Below are 22,889 nucleotides of genomic sequence, written 5' to 3'. Positions count from 1 at the left end.
TCTGGTTTCAGTTCTGTCACCATCCTCCTTCAGTACAGGAGGCCTCTGGGCCCGGTGACAGTAACACTTACCAAATACTTTCATAACTCGCCAGGCATTACACTCAGCCCCTCTCACGAATCACACAATTTAATCCCCTCAGCAGACTTGCCTGATAAGTGTTCTCATCCAGTTCCACGGGTAAGGAATCCAGGGCCCAGAGAGGCCAAGTAATTTGTCCCAGAGTGCCCAGCTTCCCAAGACGCAGCCCCTCAGCCAGGCCTATCTGACTCGGAGCCTGAGACCTAAAGCCTCATTACTTGAATTGTGGGCCCCGGGCCCGTAGCGTCAGCATCACTCAGGAGCTTGCTGGGAAATGGAGAACCTTGGGCCCCAGCCCCGCCTTAGCCAGCCAGAGGTTGCATGGTGACGAGATCCCCAGGTGGTCCGTGTGCATGGTGACGTTTGGGGGAGACCCTGGTCGAACTGCTGTGCCATGTGGTGACCCCAGGCTGTCCCCACCACCCACCTCTCTCGGCCCCTGGCCGTCACGCCTTCTCGCTGCTCGCTGCGATCTCACTGTCCAGAGCTGAGCAGGAAAAACCAGTAGAAGCCATCTCCAGACCACTGTCTTAGTGACGACTCAGCAGCTCTGAGACGGAGGTTTGAAGAGAAAAAGAGATTTGAATCCGTGGAGCTGATGTAGGAGGGTTGATCTACAGAGTGTTTATATCCACCTTACCGCTTTCCAGACAGTAGACTGTAACTAGGATATTTTTGTTATTTAAAGAAAAATAAACACTGCAGGCTTCATAACCAGAGGCCTTTCTAATATGCTTAAATGCCATTCAGGAGGCCCTGAGTTAAGGGTCTAACGACAAAACAGCAAAGGTAAATTATCCTGGCCTGTGGGTGTTTATATATGATGATGGAATGCAAACAAGCATTGTTTGGCTCCGAAAGCAGAACCGGAGAAAACTTCATCTAGGTATTTAATTATACGGGGCCGAGTGGAAATAGTCTTTTGTTTCCTCACCGGCCCGTGGTTAAAAACCCATAGGTCACTCTAAATCAGAAGGCATCACAGTGGATCGGAAGGAACTGGAACATAACATTTCGCAGAAGACTTGTGCATTTCTGGCTGTGTTCTTCTCTGATAAGGCTGTTTGTGCTGTGTAATTCGTGTATGGTGTTGAATAACGCGGCTGGTGCGCATGCATGTGCGCGCACACACACAGACGCGCACACACGCAGACCCACGCGCGCGCACTCAGACACCCAGACTCAGCCTCTTTAGGGTTTACGTGAGAAAACAAAATGATCAAAGATAGTAATCTGGCGTTAATTCTGCCTAGGTAAAAGAAAGATCGGAGATGAACATTTCTCCTGTCTGTGTGCATATGTGGGTTGCACAACCAGATAAAGTCAAGGTGCTGGGCCGCAGCTTTTGTTTTTGCCAGTTTCTTATGAAATATCAGGGCTTTTCCCCTAGTGTTAGAGCCAAGGCAGAGAACTAGAAAGATAAATGATTTAATTCAGGCTGTCAGGTTCCGTTTGCTTGGAAGCAAGGATTCGTGAGGAGAAAAGCACATTAATTGAGGTCTCAAGGTGGTGGTAGAACACATTTTCTTTATTACTGCTTTCTGTGTAGGGGATTTTTTTTTTTTTTTAAAGTTTATTCTGTCTTGTTTAGTCAACTTTTATCGAGTAGGTCCTGTGCTAGGTGGGGAAAATCAAAGTGAATAGGACCGGGCTTGTGGGAAATGGACCATAGGAAGGGTAGAAACGGGGAGGAGAGAGACATGCGGAGTTTCCTCTGGGGCTGTTACAAAGGCCTTTCTCCAAAGAAGCCGACTCCCAAGCTAGATTTTGAGAAGGTCTTTGCCAGGCAGAAAGGATAGAAAAGGCACTCCAGGCACATGGAACAATAGGGGCAAAGTGATGCTCGTGTGGAAGAATGTGATGCGTGTGGAACGTCAGCGTGTGGGCTGAGAGACCCGGGAGAAGGGGCAGAGGAGAAAGTTACTTGTGATGAGATTGGAGGCGTGCGGGAGCCTACTCTAAGGTCCTGGCCAGAGAGGAAAGTGGCCTGGTCTAGGTTGACAGAGTCAAAGTGGAGAGAAGTATTTAAGTCAAAGAAACATTGCCCATGGGTGTTGAAGGGGAAGGAGGTGTCAAGGTTATTCTTCCCGAAACAGGATCCAGACTTCCTTCTGACTGGCTCCCACAGACAAACGCAATGTGCCATCCTGTCTTCAAATGGCCCTACCGGTCTGGTGGCCCCAGGTGGGCTGAGTGTCCTGGCTTCTGGGGACATCCTATCCCCTGGCACCTAGAGCCTCTGAGCTTTCAGTAAATGTCAGAACCAAGTCAGATAAACCAGTGTGACAGGTGACCCGATCTTGAGTTCAGTCTTTATTGTCTTCTCTCCCACTGAACTCCTGTAATCTGCTCTATGGCCGATCCTGTAAATGAACTCACTCACTATCCACTGCAACACCTCTTACTTAACCCTTCAGCACTTTGAGGCCAGAAAGCTGAAAACTACATTTCCCAGATGTCTTTGCAGGGCAGGTCATGCACGTGACTGAAGTGCCCCCAAGCAAACACAGCGGCCTGAGACTGACAGGCAGAAGTGTGCAAGGTATGGTGGCCGCTAAGCAGGAGATCAGATATTCTGGCCAACGAGGTGGCAAAGTCTTCTTGCTTTTCCAGGGCAGCGGGTGGTAGAGTTACTGGTGTCCACTCCCTACTGTCATGCAGCTTCTTTTTCTGGCTGCTTTGTTCCTATTTGTAGCATCCAAACCCAATTCTCTGGCCCATCCCAGTAATTACATAAGTTACCTCAGACTTATCTGCTTAAAGTATTGAAGTGGATTCCGTTGCCTGGGAATAAGAACCTGCAATGAACTTCGTTCATTATTATATATCTTCTTTGTTGTTCTTTGTGTGGTGTTGCTTTTCTCTGAACAGAGTATGAACTCTTTAAAGACAAGGGTGAGGTCAGGCATCCTTTGTAATGTCCATCAAGGTCAAGGTGGATTACAGCCATTTTTGCCTGTGTGACGGCCATTCTTCTTCCAGAAATAGGAGATTACCAGATTGTGCCCCAATTTTCCTCTGGAGAACCACATCTTCTCTAGCCTCACAGTCTACTATGCTTTGGTAGGGTGATTCCACCAACAGAGCCAAGGATGGGCATGGGACCAAGTCTGGTCAGTCGGACTATTATATCCCACTGGCTCATGTAAAGATGGCACAGGACCCAGTCAGAGCCAGTGATTTGCAATCTCAGGGGTTTTGCTGGGACTGTTGAGAGAGAGGGGCATCTGTCTACTCTCTCTCTGTTAGAACCACTGGTTCTAACAGTTCTTTCTCTCTCTCTCTTTTGCTTTAGCCAGGGAAGTGGGGTTTTTGTCACTTGCAACCACAAGTCTTGACTAAAACCGTTGTCCATAAATATCTCTTGATTGGCTCTTCAAAACAAAAAAGCAAAAAAAACAAAACAAAACCCACCACCAACAAAAACCTGAAGGCCACACTTCCTATTTCTTTTTCTTTTAAAACTTTCTTTGACTTCGACTCCAGACTTTCTTCAAGTGACCATCATTATGACGGGGCTGCACCTTTCGTGATTTGATGGGACAAATAATTCAAATAAAACTGAGATGCACCCAGATCCCTTATCCTCTTAAACAAATTGGCAGCTGCTTCTGGAAGGAAAGAGGCTCCAGGTGAGGGCCAAGCAATGAGAAGGATGATGTGGCTCTGAGCTCTGCCCTGTGGTAGATGCTGATTGCCTCTGTAGAGCATGATTGTTCAGAACATGTGCGATAGTGCCATATGCAATTAGGGTTACTTGGGTTTGAGTGTTACTTCCACACTCATTAGATGTGTGATCTTGACCAAGTTGCTTAACTTCTATGAATTCAGCTCAGACTGGCTTATAATTCGAGAGGAGTTTATTGGCTTATGAACTTGGAAAGTCCAGGGAGGTGTCTAGCTTCAGGTTGGGCTGGATCCCGTTGCTCAAAAGATGTACATCGGGAACCTGTGGTGCTTCCTGTCAGGGCTGGATCTCAAGCTGGCTTTCCTCTGGGCTGGCTTCATTCTCAAGCAGTTGGGTTCATTCTCGTGGGAGGAACATGGCCTGGAGAAGCTCCAGGCTTACATCTTCCTGGCTTCGCTCTCCCAGCAGAAAGCGCACACCTCCTGCCCTACAGCTCCTGGGACAATCTGAGGGAGAGCTCTTAGCAGGATGGCTTGGCTTGGGTCACAGGCATGTATCTGGAGTGAGGCAGTTAGGTCAGAGATGGGGGAGGGTATGTTTCTCCCAGGAAAAGCAGGGGGCTGTTCCTGGAAGAGGGAGCTGATGGTCCAGGGTAAAAACAACAGATGTCACTCCTTACTCTCCTAGACTGTGTTCTCTGGGGGAAAAGTGGAAATGTAATAGTTCCCCCTTCACAAGGTTTTTGTAAAATGAAATGAGTTAATGTTTGGGGAGCAGATGCTCTGGGTGCCCCACCCATATCCCACAGCCCTTAACCATTTCCACGCACGTGGCCCCAGATCCTCACCTCAGGCTCTGCATCCCTCCGCCTGTGGACTCTCTGCGGCTGCCAGACCCCCCTTTGTCCGTGCCTGCCACAGGGGCTACCGGCTGGGGAGTTAGCATCATCGGGGAGCAGCCTCTAGCTGAGGAGCTGCAGGGTCAATGCCCAGGCCCCGCCCCCCTTGCCCTTGAGTGGGTGACGCCAACGACAGGTGCCGTCTCCCCTGCTCCAAGGGGTTCCCAAGCAGTCCTGAGCTCCACTTGCCCCCAGGAGCACCCGTCCCGCCTCCTCCACTTCTTGTTCTCACTTCTCTTAACTTCCCTGCTGCGTTTCCTAGGGTCTCCTTCCAAACACGCAAATGACCCTGCAGTCTTGTCTCAGGGAAGCCGCAAAGGAAGAAAGGTCGCCCTGCGCTGCCATCATGGTAGACACACCGCAAATCACTCAGTGATCTTCTGCCATTGTGTCTTGTCACCTCAGTGCTGTGCCCTTCCTTCTGCCCTTGCCTTTCGGCACTTCTCGCCGTTCCACCGTTCCTCTGCCCTCTGCCTCGTCTGGCGACTTCTGCATTTCCCTCTCTCCCCAGGGCAACTCTCAGTTCGATGAGAGGATGGAAATTTGTCAACAATTAACACAGAAAAATGGACAACTAGAAAGACTGGTAGATCGGACCACACTTGTCAGGACTGGCAACTTCTTGAAGGCAGGAAGGATGCTGGTTTTCCCTTTGCCTTAGGAGGAACACATGAGTTTGTATTCAGAGGGCTTTTAAAAATAAGACGAATGAGCAGACTTTATTTTAATAAAGGAAGGAGACTGAACGAGATCTACTTCCTCTGTGTATCACATCTGCTTCCCCTCTGCAGTTTTAGCCAAAAGGATCATTTTTTTAATCCACATCCACGACAATTTGGTCTCTCGCATCGGCAGAGCGGAGCCACCATTCACTAAATGATACTCTGGTGGTACGAGACTGTTAATGCACCTCATTTATAAACAAGGAACACACCCCAGCATCATCTGGACTATTAACCGATTTCTAATAGGAGATTAATGCAAAACTTATTTTTTTGGGGGGGGAGTGTTTATGAATAAAGATGGATTTTCTCATTAATGGAGTGATATCAGTTCCACACATCACACATTTTTGTGTGACAAATTGTGACTCGGCAACATGACAGGAATGCACGCAGAAGAAAGTTTGGTTTGTCTTGAGAGAACCAACGACAGTGGATTCAGAAATCAAAAGCTTTCTGTTTTGGGTTTCTATCTTCAGACCTCTGAATCCCGCTTGGCAAGAAGTTGGCAAGGTGGCTGGGGTGATCTTTTCTCAATGAGCCTGTAGCTCTCTCTGCTTCCCAAGGGGTTGTCTGCATCTGTTTTGGGCCCCAGTGGGGGTAGACGGGGGGTGGCTTGTTTTTATGCTGTTGGGAACTAGCAAACAAACCTCCATGTTACTGTGCTCATGCCAGGTGAGCAAACCTACTGAGGAAGAATTCTTTCAGGGTGATAGGGCTGCCCTGGGAGAGGGGTGAGCTGGGCAAAGAGGGAGGCATTTTATCAGAAGTCTCTCCAGGTGGCCCTCCTTGGGCCTTCCCTGTTTAAAAAGAAAGAGCTAGAGATTTGAAGGCAGCCAAACGTTTGTGGCTGGAGGCCAGACTTCATTTATACAAATGTTTTCCTGTTTGCTGCTCAGAGGAGATTCTTTCCACCTGTTTCTGCCCCCCCCCCCCCCCCCCCCGCCCCGCACATGTCTCTGCAGGTCCTGGGCCTGCTCCGTGGATCCGTTCACCCATTTTCCTGTGTGTTTGGAAATGGGAAAAATAAATTTTCGGGGCAAGAGTAGTCATGAGCCAGAGGTCTTTGATTCGAGATCCAGCTCTGCCTTTTACTAGCTTAGCTATGGGTTGGAGGAGGTTGGGAGTCGGAGCCTCAGTTTCCTTATCCATAAAACAAACATAGTAATAGCTTCCTGACAGGGTCCTCATGAAGAGTGGTTGAGCTAGTGAACGTGCAATCAGTGTTAAATGAACACATCTCACAAATGAACACTTATCAGCAATGGGGGCAGTTAGAGGGGGGAACCACGCCCTCTCTTCTTGGGGGGGGTATGTGAACCAGTCATAGAAGAGCGGTACTATGATGGGCTCAGTTAGAGCTGGATGGGAGAGGTTGGGAGGGGTCTCAAAGTTTGGGTTCAATTCCTACTACTTTGTAGCTGGGTGACCTTGGGCAGGTTCCTTAGCATCTCTGAGCCCGTTTCCACATCTGTGAAATGGGGATAAAGTGTCCAGATTCTTCTAGGATTGTTGTGAATCCATTCATTCAACAACTAGGAAAGGGGATCACAGAGACAGAATTAACTTCCTTTGCTGGGGTGGAGGTGGGACCCAAGCTGAAACCAGGGAAGCAATAAGCAACCGCAGGCGCAGAATGTACATTTGGACTAAAATATACCCTTGACTCTTGCATAACACAGGTTCAAACTGCATGGGTCCCCTTATATGTGGGTTTTAAAAAATAAATACAGCACAGTACTGTGAATCTATTTTCCCTTCCTTATGCTTTTCTTAATAACATTTTAACATTTTCTTTTCTCTAGCTTACTTCCTTGTAAGGATACAGTATATAATACATATGCAAAATGTGTGTTAATCAGCTATTTATGTTGTCGGTAAGGCTTCGAGTCAACAGTAAGCTATTCATAGTTAAGTTTTTGGGGAGTCAAAGTTAGACCCAGATCTTCAACTGTGTGGGGGGGTCGCCCCAACCCATGCATTGTTCAAAGGTCAACTGTAAATGAGACTAGATTACAGACTAGGTTTCTTTCTTTCTTTCTTTCTTTTTTTTAAGATTTTAATTTATTCATTTGAGAGCAAGAGAGAGAGAGAAAGAGAGAGAGAACAAGTCAGGGGCAGGGGGAGAAGCAGACTCCCCACTGAGCAGGGAGCCCAGGACCCCAGGATTATGACCTGAGCTGAAGGCAGATGGTTAACTGACTGAGCCACCCAGGCACCCCTAGATTACAGCCTAGATTTCTGTAGTAGCAATATTCTATATTTCTATAGTAGAAATATTATCTACAGAACTTGATTTAGACAGGAAAGCTAAGAAACCCCAGGCATTGGTCCTCATCTCATATTTTCCAGTCTTTTTACGTTTAATATTTATAGGAGAATTAAAAGGGGGGACAGCATGAAGAATGCTTCCCTCTTTCCCCAAGCCTGGAGACAAAGGAAACAATGGAAGGAATGATGGAGGTGAAGCCCCTCTATTCAATAGTGGTGAGATCAGCACTAATTTTGATAATGGAATAGAATTTCTGTGGGTCTAATACTTCTTAAAAACTATTGTATTTTTGAAGCGAGGTCAGTCAGCATTATTTGGGTCTGAAGTTAGTACATTAAATGTCATCTCTCAATGTTCTTTTTGACATCATTTTTTTAGAAAAAAAAAAGTCCTTTCCCCTTCATTAAAATCTGTAGTGGCCGGTGTGGTTAGGGACCACTGATTTGAAACACCATTGTTCATGAACCCAGAAAAGAGGATGATGACCTATTTTTTTTTTTAAAAAGATTGGTTGACATAGCTTTGAAAAATAAGTCAATCTCAGAAAACAAAAACAAAAGCAAGTATTTAGCCAGAAATCTAATGTTTTCTGAATCTCTATTTGGGAGCGATGCTATTTGCAAGAAGACAGAAACTGTCTTTCTAGAGAGATCCTTTCTCCTGCTTTATTTCCCCTCTGAAATCATGAGCCGATGTTTGTGACATCACTGGGTTGCTGTGGAAATGTTTATTTCACAGAGGATTTCGACCTCAAGTGGGGAATTTGCAGGAGGAAGTGTGAAGTCTTAGAAAAACACAATTGGTTTGAATAAAAATGGGCAGCATTTGGAAAAAGAATTCAGAAAGAAAACAATATAAATTTCCTGTAACAGGTTTGTTTCAAGCTTTCCTGTGTTCAAATACTTGTAAGAGCATCTTACACCGATTTGCCCATTTTTATTTGAATTTTACTCACTAGAAAGATTTGTATAAAGAGTTCGGGGGAACAGGTAAGGAATGGGTTTTTGCATTAAAAAAAACTTTTGGCTACTCAGTTATTAAAATTGAGAAAAAGGTTTAGTCCTAAAATACCATTTTGAGGTGGGGGGGATTATATCCGTTTATATTTTTAGACCAAACAACAGGCTTAAGAGAAGAGCTCCATTTAAAGAATTGCAACTCAAGGGGCCTGAGTTTTAGGTGCAGAAGCTACAAAATCCCTTTTCGTTTTAAACTGTTAAATCAACAGAATGCCAAGCTAGAGCCTTTCTTCCTGCTGGGGCAGTATTGTCCCCTAAATCCACTTTCCAGTTTTCTCAGCCTAGCCTAGTTTGATGTAGCATTGACTTAGCTTAACTACAGCAACCGGCGAAAGGAAGTGGGTTTGCATTTGGGATGGGAGGAGGCGGCCACGGGTGTGTGTGTGTGTGTGTGTGTGTGTCTGCGTGTGCGCACGCGGGAGACGAGGGGCACCGGGAATCGAAACACAGCAACTGTGTGAAAATAATTTCCCCGTGGCTGGAAGAGGGGTCTCTGCACGGGAAAGCAATTTTAGGAATTAAAAAAAAAAATCTTCAAAGAGGGCGGGAGGAAGGCTTGCCGGGAGGGTGCGGGGCGTAGCGAGGGACATGTGCGTCTCCGCAGGCATCCTCCCGTCCCCCTCCCCTCGCGCCCACCTGCCCCCGGCCGCACCCGCGCCCCCTGCCGTCCCGGGGCGCGCACGGCCGGCCGTGGCGGGCGCGGGGGGCGCGCTGCAAAGGTCTGGCGGCGCGGGCTGATTTAGTGGCCGGGGCTGTAGTACAGGCTGTCCCCGGCAGCCGGCGGAGTCAGCGCGCCCACGTGACGGCCCCGGCTCTCCGGTGAGCTCCCCAAACAGACGCACACCCAGCCACACGCGCGCACACACACACGCACGCACCCCCGCGCGCACACGCCCGCCCGCCCGCTCTGCCTCTGCGCCCTCCATCCCGGCTCGCTCATTCTCTCGCCCTCTCGCTTCCCCTGCGGTCTCTCGCTCTGCGCGCACACACCACACACACGCACACGCACACACACACGCGCGCACACACGCAGCCGGCACAGGCGGCGGCGGCGGCTGCCCAAGTCAGGACGAACCTCTGTAGGTACCGTCTTGAGCAGGCGGCGGCGGCGGCGGCGGCGGCGGCGGCGGCGGCGGCGGCAGCCCGAGCATCCCTCCTCACCCGGAGAGCGAGCACCGCCGAGAGTTTGCGTTCCCTTTGCCGTTCCCTTCCCCCTCCTTTTCTTTATTTGCGAGAGAATTTCTTCTTCGCTTATTGGTTTAATTTGATTTTGAAAATTTTTGGTTGCTTTTGTGTGTGTGCTTTTTTTTTTTTTTTCCCTTTCCTCATTTTATTTGCATCCAGAGCATGGCGGGCTGCGGGCTGTCGGAAGACACCTTCTTCTCTTCCTTCTTTTACAACTACGGCTCCTCCTGGGAAACCCCTTCCAACCAGGTAAGGGGTGGCTCGGGGCCCGGCGGCGTCGCGCCCTGTGCCCCCTGCCGCGCGCTCACTTGGCACTCGGCGGGGAGGCAGAGGCTTGGGAGGGGGTGGGGAGGCCGGGGGGCCAAGTGGGTCTCACTGTCTGGGTCAGTGCCAACCGGCGAGAAGAGGTGCCCCCTGTCCCCACCTCTAGCTCTCCAGTCTCCAGGGGCGGTCGCGCCCCTCCCGTGCCCAATCTGCCTCCCCCCCCCACCACCTCCCAACCCAGCGGGAACCCGAGAAAGAGGCAGGAGCCGGCACGTTACCCCGAACAACTCCTGGCAAAACCGGCGAACTCGAGCGCAACCTTCCCCAAGTCGCCGCGGGCGCCGCGCCCCTGTGCGCCCGGCGCCTGCCCGCCCTCCAGTTGCGCCCAGGGGCTGCGGAGCTGTGAGTCCCCCACGACGTGCTGTTCCCCTTCCACTACCCCCCCGCCCCCGGGCCCGGAGCCACCTCTTTCCCTAAAATGGCTGCAATCTCAAGTGGAGGCGTCCCCTGACCCCGCGGAGGCGGAGTGTGGGGGGGCAGAGTGGATGCTCGGGCGCCCGTGACCCGGCGCTTCCCCTGGCGCGCACAAGCACCCCACAAACATACACACTTAACTTTGATGACTGTGCAATGCAGTCCGGCTGCATCGTGCCCTCGACGCTCCCCGCCGCCGGCCTGTAGGTGTGCATGTCGGTGTGACTCCGGGGTGGAGGGGCCGGGGAAGCTGGAGGTAGACGCCGGAAGGGGGGGCGTGGAAGGAGACGGGTGTTAGCCGGCCACGGGTAACCTGGAGAGACAGGAGTGTGCTCAGGGTCTAGGGGTGCAAGAGCTATTCTGGGAGCCAGAGCGAGAAAAAGAGAGAGGAAAAATGCCTTTTAATTAAATAACTGTTGTAGTCTGCTGCCCCCACCGCTTGTTTGGTGAAAGTCTACAGGCATCTGTCATCTCCAAACTACACGGGGAAGTGGAGCTGGAGTCGAGGGAGGGGAGGTGTGTGTGTGTGTGTGTGTGTGCGCGCGCGCGCGCGCGCGCGTGTGTGTACGTACACGCGCATGTCCAGGCTGGGGAAAGTTGGGGCCGGAGGAAAGGTGAAAGAGCAATGGGGAAAGGCAGCAGCAACTCGGTGGGCGGTCGGGGCTCCGGGGCGCGGGGGATTCCCGGGCCCCGCCGAGCGCGCGCCGCGGGGGGAGCCGGGCGGCGGGGGCTTGGGGATGTCGAGGAAAAGAGCCCTGGTCGGCCCGGCTCACCCGGCCGCCGCGGCGTCTCTTTCCGCCAGCCTCGGCCGCTCGCGGGGCTGCCCGCCGCACTCGCCGGCTCTGGCGCGCTCCCTCCCGGGCCCGGGGCGCAGCGCGCTCCTGTGAGCTCCAGGCTGAAGAGCCAACCCCCCAAAGCAAAACAACCGAAAAATGCGTTCTGCCGCCCCCGCATCACCCCCAGTTTCTAAGAAACGGAAATCCCCAAACTAGTAGTTGCCGGGCGAAGCCCTGGCGTCTCGGTGAGGGCTCCCCGGAAAGCGCCGCGGCCATCCGAGTGAATAATACATAAGGGCGGCCCGGGAGCCTTGGAGAAGCTCCTGCCGCCGCGGCAAGCAGCAGCGGGAGGCGGCGGCGAGCTCGGGCCAGACCGCCGGGCCGCCGCCGCGGGTGGGGGCGTCTGGGCGGCCCGGGGAAGCGCACCCGGCGCGGAGCTGCGGGCGGGGCGAGAGGGCGGCCCAGGCGCGTGAAGTGAGGGTTTGGGGGCGAGGCAGCCGGGAAAGGGGAGGCCCCGCTGTGAGTAGAAACTTGAAGAACTGCCGGGGTGGTCGGGCTGGCGCTGGAGTTAGGGGACTCGGTGGGGGTGTGGGGGGGTGCCCTGGCTGCCCATGGCCGGTGCAGGGGTCTTTCTTCAGGCCACCCTGCCCCGTCTTGCGGGCCCCCGGTGCTCTGCATGCCTCCCCGCGCCGGCTCCGGGTAGCCGAGGGCCAACGATTCCTCCGGCTCGGCCAACTCCAGCTCTCCAGGAGCGGGCGTCCGCGCGCCTGTGTGCGTGTGTGTGTGCGTGTGTGTGCGTGTGCGTGTGTGTGTGTGTGAGAGAGAGACAGAGAGAGAGTGTGTGTGTGTGTGTGTGCGCGCGCGCGCGCCTGTGATTGTCGATGAGTCAGAAACCAACCCCAGCTCGCCTTTAAGGACCAAGACGAGTAGGAAAGGCTTGACCCGCACCCCCAGAACCAGCCTGCCGGGGATTGGGGACTCGGGATTCCTCGGCAGCGCCGCGCCCTCAGTCCGGGAGTCAGATGCTTTGGGATAAGTTTTCAGGCGCGTACCTCCGACCTGTATCTCGAGGCCGCGAAACTCGGGCACTGCGTTTTCTTCCGAAAAGAGAGAGAAGGGGTGGAAGGAAGCTCGCAGTGATATAGCTTTACAGCGGTGGGAACTTTGACAACATCTTTAATGAGATAGGAAACAAGTCGTTGGAGAGCGTTTAAAAGCGAAGGGCCGCGGCCGAATTTGCAAGACTGGCAATCACGTGCAAACTCCTTGGAAACCGAGAGGGAGGGGAGATGGGCAGGGTTGGAGTAAAGGAAGCCGAGAGCCAGAGACGGTGGCGGGGCGAGGGGGAAGCATTTTAAAAAAGAGAAAAACTATCGGTTTCCTCGGGTAAAGTTAGTTTAACTTGATTTGGAAAAGCATTTTCCCAAAAGGCAAGATCTTTCTTCTAGAAAGGGAGACTCGTGTTGCTAAGAAAATCGGAAAGAATTTCTGATTAAGCAGCTGGCGCAGCTCTGTGGAGGATGATCAGCTCGCAGGCTGGTATTGGGTGGCGCGCTACTCTTAGTGCGGTGGAATTGTATGGTGGGGAAAGGGAGATTATTTGAAATATTGATCTCTCCTTGCAGTGGTGCGGTATGAACTTTACGATGAGGTCCAGAAACAAATGAGAGATGTACATCATTAGACTAAGGTGCCCTCAAGTGCTACGGAAGCTTTAATCTTTGGTGACGAACGCAGCCAGGCAGTGCGCCTTGCCAGGATTTGCGGTCTCCAACGCGGCCGGCTCACCATTTTCCGGGATTATGTGCATAAGGACCTAGGTTCCTAGTGCTCTGCAGTTCACATTTTCAGCGGTTGAGCCTGGGCACAGGACTAAGAAACCTGCTCCCAACTGTTCCTTCGTTGAAAAAGGATAAACCAAAGGCAACACTAAATCTCATCTTGGACTCAGGCAGGGCTGCTATGGGAAGGCCTGGGCCAAATTTGAAAGAGTGAGACTTATTCATGATTTTTACCTGAATTGCTGCCAAAAAGCTTACAAATCCTCCATTCCCTAAAAATAGCAATGCTCTTCAAATATAATTTGTTTACTCTACCTCAATTAAAAATAAAACCATCTTCCTAGTGTTATAAAGTGCTTATGAAGGTAAGGGTTGACTGTACTAAAAAAAAAAAAAATCAAGCTTTTTATTTCTAGATCAATATGATGTGCTCTCAACATCTAATGCCATGTAAAAGGAGCCTTTTTACAACATCAATAGCAGGCAGGCATGTCTCCCTAAGAACCTCTTTTCCTGGAATCACAAGGCATTTTGATTTGCTTTCATTTTCACAAGAAACATGATTATGACACCTCTGATTATAAACAAGCAAGTGCAAAAAATAATGAGGTTGGGGGTTCTTTGTATAGACATCTAGAAATTTGGAAACAACTGGGGGCATTTATTCATTACCAAACCCCAAAACCCAGCCACGAATCATCATCAACTGGAAGGTTTTTTAGTTTTTTTTTTTTTTTTTTTTTGTGACATTTTATCACCAAGGCTGGGGGAGGGGGAATTAGGGTGATTTTTTTTGGAGAGAGCCCAATGTGTATCAGAGCCGAAACTGCATCTGTTACCATTTAAAAACTGGGAAATTCCATCTTATATCTGAATAGACCATGTTGCAGATATTTTGCACCCACTTGCCAAAGTGCAAAACATACCATAATGCGAGTGTGTGTGTGTGTGTGTGTGTGTGGGAAGCATCTGCTTTGGTGGAATTTATTTCTTCAATTAGAATGAAACCCCCAATTAAAGTGTGTATGTGAAATGTCTCTGATTTGGCTCCCTGCAGCAGACAGCAGACCATTCTTTAATTTACAGTTTCACGCCTAGGGATGGCAGTAGTGCAAGCTTCCAAAACCCAACATTATCTTTTTATGTTGTGCTTTTCAACCTGCGAGTTTCTCCTGTAGATGTTTGAGCTTTTCTATCTCCATCACGACGCTGACTGTGGAGCAGTATTACTGCTTGCTGGTTTGGACCTGGGTCACCTTATTTAGTTGTCACTGTGGAAGCCCACATCGAAGCAGGCCAGGTCTGTATGATATTGAATCAATCAATTGAAAGTGAAATTGGAGCCATTTAGCTGACTGCTTGGACGTCCATGAGGCCAGACATCTGACTTTACTCACCCGATTGACCAGGTCTTTGGTTACTGGATGGCTTAACCTGAGTTTGTGAAAAAGAGATTACCACCGGGCTCGACTCTGCTCTTTTACTTTTCTTCTCCACCGCTCCCCCCCAACCCTTGCCACTCCCTCACCGTTTTCCAGACTAGAAATATAAAATGACATCCTTATATGGACACACACTATCTTTCTAGAGTAGGCAGTGACCGTCTTTGAATTTAGCTCTGGACTTTTGTTAACCAGTGCCGTAATTCTTTGTACTCACTCTATCTTTTCAAGCAGGATAGAAGTTTCAATGCAGAATCATTAATGGATGTGGGTAAGTTGTTGAAAGCTTCTGCTGATTGCCTTTTTTTTGGGGGGGGGGCTTGGCACAACTTCCATGAATATGGATAGCCAAAGCAGAAAGCAGCCCACTGAGGAACACTTCTTCTCCATCCAGTCCAAGTACTATAAAGAACTCAATATTTTTTTCCCTCTTCTCTGGGTATTTCATAATTCTTAAAGTAGTAACAATGTTTGGATTCACGGAGATGAGCCAAGACTTGGGAATGTCCTGCATTTACAAGGTTGTTAGAAAAGCAGTATCTTAAAGTTCAAGAAAATATAAACTGGATTTCTATACATTTTAAACATTTTTATGTTCTTGAAGATGTACAGATGAACTGCAAAATCGTTTTTAGGTGCATTTCTATATATTTACCTTAAATACTTTTTAGAAATCTACTTATAAGTCGAGCTCACCTGACCCCAGTTTTTCCAACATTGTGTTTCTCCTAGGTAGCTAGAAAAGCAAAAGAGACTTGTAATATTGTGGGTTCCTTGTGGGCCTTCCAATAAAGCTAGCTTCCCTTTTTTTTTTTTTTTAAGATTTTATTTATATATTTGACAGAGAGAGACACAGCAAAAGAGGGAACACAAGCAGGGGGAACGGGAGAGGGAGAAGCAGGCTTCCTGACGAGCAGGGATCCCGATGTGGGGCTTGATCCCAGGACCCTGGGATCATGACCTGAGCCGAAAGCAGACGCTTAATGACTGAACCACCCAGGCACCCCAAGGCTAGCTTTCCTAAGGCACCAGCTTGGAAATATTGTTTGCTTTTCTCTGTAAAATTCTATTAACCTAAAACTTGGGAACAAAGCAGCAGTGGCGAGAGCTACTATTAACTAATGCTGTTCCAAACACTTTACATGTATTTGACTCATTTAATCTCCAAGACAACATATGAATTAAGTACTTTTATTATTATTCCCATTTTACAGATGAAGGAATTAAGGCACAGAGAGTTAAATATTTCGTCTAAGCTATCAGTGCTAGGTAGGGGCAAAACTGGGATATTCCCCAGGCAAGTCTGGTTTCAGAGCCCAGAGTGCCAGCTAATTCTTACTCTCAACACGACTTCCTCTTCAGTGCAGTGTAAAAACATCACGTGGCCACATCTACATTTCCAGCAAGTTTGTGATGGTGTCCTTCATTTGCCAGTTTCATGAAATAGTGAAGATCTCCTTCGTTTGCCCATTTTTTCCCCCTGGTTATTTATATAACCAGAGAAAATTCTCTTTGGTTAAAGAGGTGAAGTCTTCTGTTTTGGCAAAATCAACCATAACTACCCGATGTTCTTATTTTTTCTTGGTGATGGACTAAATGTTTGAGTTTACCTTTTTTTTTTTTTTTTTTTTTGGTTTGAATGAATGGTCGATCCAGTTTTAGAGATAGACAGGGTCTTTAGATTGCCAGCTCCCAACCTCAAATAATTCTGACTTAGTGGAGGGCCCATTACAAATGTATGTGAGTATCAGTAAAATAACACTCTACAGAAGAAATGTAATTTTAAGATTCATGAATAGAATGATTTTATAAATAATCACTCAGATGCATCAAAACCCTATCATATATGTATATGTATGTGTATAAAATATATATATTTTCTGGCATAAACTTACTCTCCTTTTGTGAGCAAACCCACATCATGTTGGGTTTGCCCTGTATTATATAGTTATGTTTGCCATTTAGTCCCAAACTTACCTTTTTCAGCATGGCCGTGTTATAACAGGTGTCTTTTGCATTGAATCACGCATCTAACATTTATGGCCATCATGAACTAATGCCTCATAGTGGTTCATCCCTGATATTGTGATCTTCCAAAATATAGTCGTGGAAAGGGGAGGGAAAACATTAAATGTCAGTAGTTACAGCAAGACGGTCTCTAGGAAGAGGGCAGAGTTTCTTGCTGTTTTCACATTCCTGTGCCCCTAGCGGAAATGTAAAAGTGCAGGGTTTGCATTGGAATGAGAATGGGGTCACCTACCCTTTGTAGTCGTCATCAAGGAAGCAGAACTTCCTTCCAGAGAGACCATAGGAAATCAATGATCACACTTTGCCAGTGAAGAGGTAAATGTGGACAGCAGACGGCATTAAATAAAAGGGCAGCAGAAAAGTGATTTACTCTAGAAGGCAGTGTGACTTTTTGGTCCTTTAAAGAATTCACATTTTTGATTTAATAATTACATTTAAATATTTTCTTTGGGATTATGTGTGTGTGTCTTTTTTTTTTTTAAGGAAAGGAGAAATGCCATTGGGTGATGCTACTGTCTTTTCACTTGAGCGTAGCTATTTAAGGAAAGCAGAGTGTCTGGAGTATGGTAACAGAGACCCCTCCCCTTACTTTTTTCCTTAATAAGAATTGACCTGATTTGTTACAGTTCCTGGATTTCTGTTTGTTTTTAAATTTCGCATAGTCCCTGATGCAGAGAGGAAGCTTGCCCTGGGGGAAGGAGTGTTGCAGAGGGATCCTCATACAGGAGAGGCATGAGTGGGGGGAGTGGGGTGGGGGGTGGGAGGGTGGGGCTGGTGATCCCTGATCTAAAGGGAAGCGTAGGTTTGGAAGCTTAATGAAATGTAGAAAAGCAGGTGTGCAGTTCTAATATGCGTTCCCTCTTTTGCGTGCACTTCTGATTGCTTGGTGAGCACATCTTCTTGTAGATTTGAAATATAGAACTTCAGGTAATAGCTAAGGGGCAAAAGTGGAAGTTTGGCTTATATCTGGGAGAATACAAAATATCCATGTAATCTCTTGAGTGAAAGCCTATTAGAAAGTGTGTTAGTTGTGTAACAACAAAACAAAACAGGAAGAAGCGACACAAAGAAAAAGAGAGAAAACTCTCACCAACAACCCCTACCACATTTTGCTCCAATTTATTATTTCCAGTAGCAGTTTAGTCCCTAATGTTAACAATGAGTGATTATGATTCTGTAGTTTCGTTTACAGCATGAATTAGCATTTTGTTTTCTGTTACGGCTTTTGAATGAGGAATTATAATGTATAATTTGCTGAAAATAGATGTTATCTCTTAGGATGAGAACAACCACATAAACTTGAACAAATGATAAAAATGGAATCAATTACATTTCAAATGGAAGTAGTTTACAAACCTCCAAATACAAAGTGGCAATAGTAGCTGGTTATTGTAACAAATAATTAGTTTTTTTAAACAACATTTATTGAATTCCATTGACAATTTGGTAATTGTTCACAGTCGACTGTAGCCCTCCCTCTTCCAAAATGAAATGTGGCGTGGAATGACTGCATTTTATAAACTGCAGTTTTCTTCATTATTTAGTGCCACAACCAGAATGTATATATATTTGCATATGCAACCCCTTCTTAGTAATAGAGGAACACATGCAAGTGAATAAAACGATGTCACTAAGCCTCTTTGATGGCTTAAGATAAACACCCAAGGGCTGATGATTGACAGTGTTTTTCAGGTTTCAAAGAAAGAAAAGAAGCAACTAGTTTACATGGGTGTATGTGTGTGTGCACATTGAAGGGGGACACATCTGAAATGATTTATCAAATAGACGCAGTCCTATTTTAACTTGGGCAAGAATTAATTTCTCTTTCCACTGCCAGTCCTCCTTCTTCTACCTTTTCTGCTGTGTGTTGTCCCGGTTCGTGTGTAAGCTCCACGCCACCCAGGAAGCTCCCTGCGGGAAGGCACTGCGCCTGCCTTGGCTCTGGAGCCCTCCTCGTGCCTACCCTGTAGTAGACAGACAGAACCCAGCCAACTGGGTTGGCTGAATGGCTGAGAGTTCAGAAAACAATTTTATACCATTATATGTGTCACCTTATTTATTGTTCTTTGTTCCATCTCAGGATGATGAGGGCAAGTCTGCCATGTCATTTTTTTGAAAACGGGAATTTGACTCAGAGAATAAATGAATCCTGCCTTCATTTAAGCATCTCCAGGGAAGAGCAGGATTGGTTTACCACTGGCTCACTAGACCTCTTAATTTTTAAAATGAAAAAATTATGAAGTGTATACTTCAATTAATAAATTCAGAAAGGAGAAAGGAGTTAAAGTGGGAATCTGAGGGTTTTTTATTTTACTTTTAATTTTTTTTTTTGGTAACTGCGACAAGCTGAGTGGATCATTCATTTTTGATTATTTCTAAGATTAATCTATTTCTTTAAAGTTAATATGCAAAGAAATATGTTCCACATCACTTTATTTTTAGATCCCACGATTCAGTCTGAAACAAATCAGTGGTGCATTATAAACACACGAGAATGTATCTAATGACAGGAGTCAGGCTGAACAGATGCTAAAATAGATGCATCGTGTGAAGTCGAGGGAGCTGCAGGAGGGGATGGGAAAAAAAAAAATCTCTAGAAGTTGGAGGGCTTGTGAGGTGAACACTACGGAGACTTTTTACCCGTCAGATATGTGCTTGTGCAGTTCAGAGCAGAAGGGACTCCATTTGCTCCTGCATGAAAGTGGGAATCATCATATCCATCTCCTCGAATGCTAGCAAGGATTCAGTGATGCGATTGACTAACGCAGGGCTGAGTCAGTGTTAGGTCTTATCAGTCAGTCCTCAAATATTTATAGAGTACAGACTGATTGGCAGCCTGGTGGAGTGCCTGGCACATAGTAGATTCTTAATACATTATATGGAGTCAGGTATAATAGAACCCATGTATTGAACACTACTATAACTTGCAGCAACCTTATAAAGTGCTTGATGTGGACTGACTCATTTTGTCATCAGAATAACCCCGTGAGGCGGGTACTCTTATTAGGATTACATAGGATCTCTTACCACTGAGACAGCCGAGGCACAGAGATCACAAAGCTAGGAAGTGGTACAACCAGGATTTGTATCTGTTACGTCTGGCTTCCAAGCCCCCGTTTTAACCACCAGGCTGGGCTGCCTTTGGGTGGATGAACAAATGGATGACCGAGGTGAATCAAAGAGGGATAAAACACATTTCCTTAGGCATGGCTGTGGGTTACAGGCAGTGCATCACCTCTATGCCGAGAAGCTTAGAAAATGGGTAGTGCTTTAAGAAAGGAGCAGAGAATAGTGGGGCCCCTGGGCGGCACAGTCACTTAAGCATCTGGCTCTTGGCTTCCGCTCAGGTCATGATCTCAGGGTGCTGAGATCAAGCCCTGCATCGGAATCCCTGCTAGGGATTCTCTCTCCCTCTCCCCTCCCCTCCCCAATCTCTCTCTCTAAAATAAATAAATTAATTAAAAAAAAGAAAAGAGTGGAGAATAGTGCTATGGTCATTAGGATGAGGGGGAGTTTACTTTTTACTTCTGACTGGAAGAATCACAGAAGGTTTAAGAAGGTAGTGGCATTTGATTTGGGCTCCGAAAAATGGAGAGAATTTGGGCAGGGGAGTAGAAGGATGGGAATGGGGCAGAGGGGGCATTTCTGGCAGAAGGAAAACATAGGAGGAATTTGTCAAGGAGTAGTTGTGAAGGGTTGTTCATTTTTAAAAAATTGATTCATTTTCATTCAAGATTGATTTTGTGCCTACAATGCGTTTGTCCCTGTCCTCAAGGAGCTTTAATTTGGTAGGAGAGACATAGATTACATGACATATATGATGTGTATATGTATATATATATATATATATATATGTACAATATATATTATAAAAGTCTTTTGTATCTATATCCATATATATACACGTATCATCAATCTATCCATCGCCTACTATCTCTCTGTTCATCCATCCATCCATCCATCCATCCATCCATCCTCATCCCCTTTAAACTGTGTGAAGTGTCAAGAAAGAACAATAAAGAATGTATATAGAAAGAACAGGTGAGGGGCTGAGGTCTGTCCTGACTCACATGTCAACTTTGGAAATTTGTAAGTAGGGACTTCTAAGGGTGAATTTCCCTCCAGCAGCAACCCCCTCCCTCTCTCTTACTCAGCAAAGGAAAGGAGCTGGCAGTTTGGATCCTGTGAATAATCTAGACAGAAGACTTGCTTTCCACCCTGTTCTCCCTGTCACAAGCAAGCAAGGAAGCAAGATTTCAAACTTAGTTGGAAAGTTAAGATCTTTGCATCATTTAAAATCCTCTCTGTTGACAATATCAGGAGAACAGTTTAATGAGTTAAGTCAAACGTAAAATTTTAGTTTGGATCTTCTTGCACTTTTAATAGATTACTAAACTTTTTCTGGGTTAAAATTAGTCACCCAACCTAGAGAGTAAAATAACATCTGAAGTTGGGGACACACTCTGGGCCTTGCAGCTGTGCTAATGAAATCCTTTACTTCTTTCTTTGTGTGATGTCAAACTAAAAGGGTTACATAGCTTTGTGAAAAGAGCCAAAAAACTTGTAAAAGGGAATGGAATCATCTTTACAATGTTTATCAAAGGCTTGTTATTTTAGGAAGTAGGACTCCATTGCTAGTGGATTTTTTTTGATCCTGCTAGTAACAGTTGCGTTAGAAATAATTGCAAAATGATTTCCCCCAATTAACCTGGTCTTAAAGAACAGGTTGCTAAAGAACAATGGGCTGATTCCTTGTTTGTGTGCGTTAAAATAAATACTGGTTCATTTTCCCGAAGTTTTGGCCATATCCATTCTTTTACTGTACTAGGATAATCAAGTATAATGATGTTTTGGGGAGTGTTTGTCAACTGTAAAGTGCTGTCTTTATCATTATGGTGGAAAGGGAGACCATTTTTGTATTACAGTAGCACTGAAAACAGACCCAGAAATAAAGTAAATGTTAAGTAAATATATATTTATACTTATTTATTTATATATCTCACTTAAGTAGTTATTTTTAAAATGCTTGCTTACAACGATATTAAACATTTGCATTGTGGGGCCTCACTCCAGGACCAAGGACTAAATCTATATTAAATCTCTTGGCCTCCTCTGTAATGGATTCTGTCAAGCGACCTCTCAAAGCATCCCAAACAAGCATTGACTGAGGTCATTTCAGGCTAATGAGTCCTCCCCAAGCAATACTTAGTTGTTTAAATAAAGTAATTAGAGAATGTCCTGTAATATGAGAGCCTTTGGAAATACTCGAATATCCCTCTTTTCTGGAGAATTTCGGGAAAATGCCTCATATGTTTGGGAATATACATCATTAAGAAGTCTTCCTAAATAGTATGCACTGCTGGAATGCTAGTTGTTATTAGTTCTGTTATGCCTACATTGTATGTAAATAGCTACAATTTTTTTCTTAGTCGATTTGTAAATGCCACAGTTTTTTTTTTTTTTTTTTTAATAACATTATTTACACCACCCACGACGTTAAATACATTTGCTGGGCACGAAATAGGTGCTAACTAAAATCTTTATTGATCATTTGACTAGAACAATAAACTTTGCCTCATTATGGGAATTTAAAGATCTCAGCCCCTAATTCAAAAATGGCCAGACCACAGAGGGGGCAGGAATGTTCCTTTAAGTACCAACCAAAAAGGATATTTGCAAATAAGGGAGTTTTTCTTTCAAAATTAGGACTGATACCACTTTTGTGTTGCATTTTCAAGTATAGGGAACACTTTCCTCCTTTATATTTTACTACCTAACTAAAAAAATATATATGTAAACTTGGTTTTCTAGGGCACTGGTTTTGAATATCATCTGCCAGAAAACTGATGAAAGCATATTAATAATTTTTCTTATTATAGATATGATACATTTTTGTTTTGGAAATTTTTCTTAAGAAAGTAAAGAAAAGAGGGGAAAATCAAATCCATACATAATGCAAATACCTAAAGATACTCACAAGTAATATTTTAACATATACACTTCGGTACTTTGTTTTTGGCCTTCGTATTTCATTTTTGAATTGGTATCATATATAAGTATTCTTGTAACCTCATAAATCATGACCAGCTGCCATGCCATATTTCATAAATGCCTTTGTATCCCTTTCAGTGGCTCTGTTGTATTCCATTGTGTGATTATAGGACCATTGATTTAACCATCCTCCTAAATATTGGGTGTTTAGATTGTCGCCAGTTATGACTGAACCTGGTGCGTATCTATGATTATATCTTTAGGGTAATACTGAGTAGTAGAACTGCCGGGTTAAAGGGCATAACCATTTTAAGACTTTTGTGTTAAT

At 46.2% G+C, this 22,889-nt stretch overlaps 1 protein-coding gene across 4 annotated transcripts in view; it reads left to right on the top strand.

Moving 5' to 3' along the window:
• The first annotated feature begins 9,571 nt into the window (after positions 1–9,571).
• Positions 9,572–22,889, top strand: part of PPARGC1A (PPARG coactivator 1 alpha) — a 643,921-nt gene continuing 630,603 nt past the window's right edge. For all 4 annotated transcript variants that reach the window (XM_078068452.1, XM_078068450.1, XM_078068454.1 and 1 more), the window contains exon 1: positions 9,572–10,054. Coding sequence is in view for 1 of the 4 variants with exons in the window: in XM_078068450.1 (XP_077924576.1) it covers positions 9,968–10,054 (87 nt within the window). In the remaining 3 variants the exon portion in view is untranslated. The remainder of the gene's footprint in view (positions 10,055–22,889) is intronic.

The sequence above is a fragment of the Halichoerus grypus genome, chromosome 3 (assembly GCF_964656455.1).
Source record: "Halichoerus grypus chromosome 3, mHalGry1.hap1.1, whole genome shotgun sequence".
Classification (NCBI taxonomy): domain Eukaryota; kingdom Metazoa; phylum Chordata; class Mammalia; order Carnivora; family Phocidae; genus Halichoerus; species Halichoerus grypus.
This window is presented reverse-complemented; position numbering and strand designations above follow the sequence as displayed.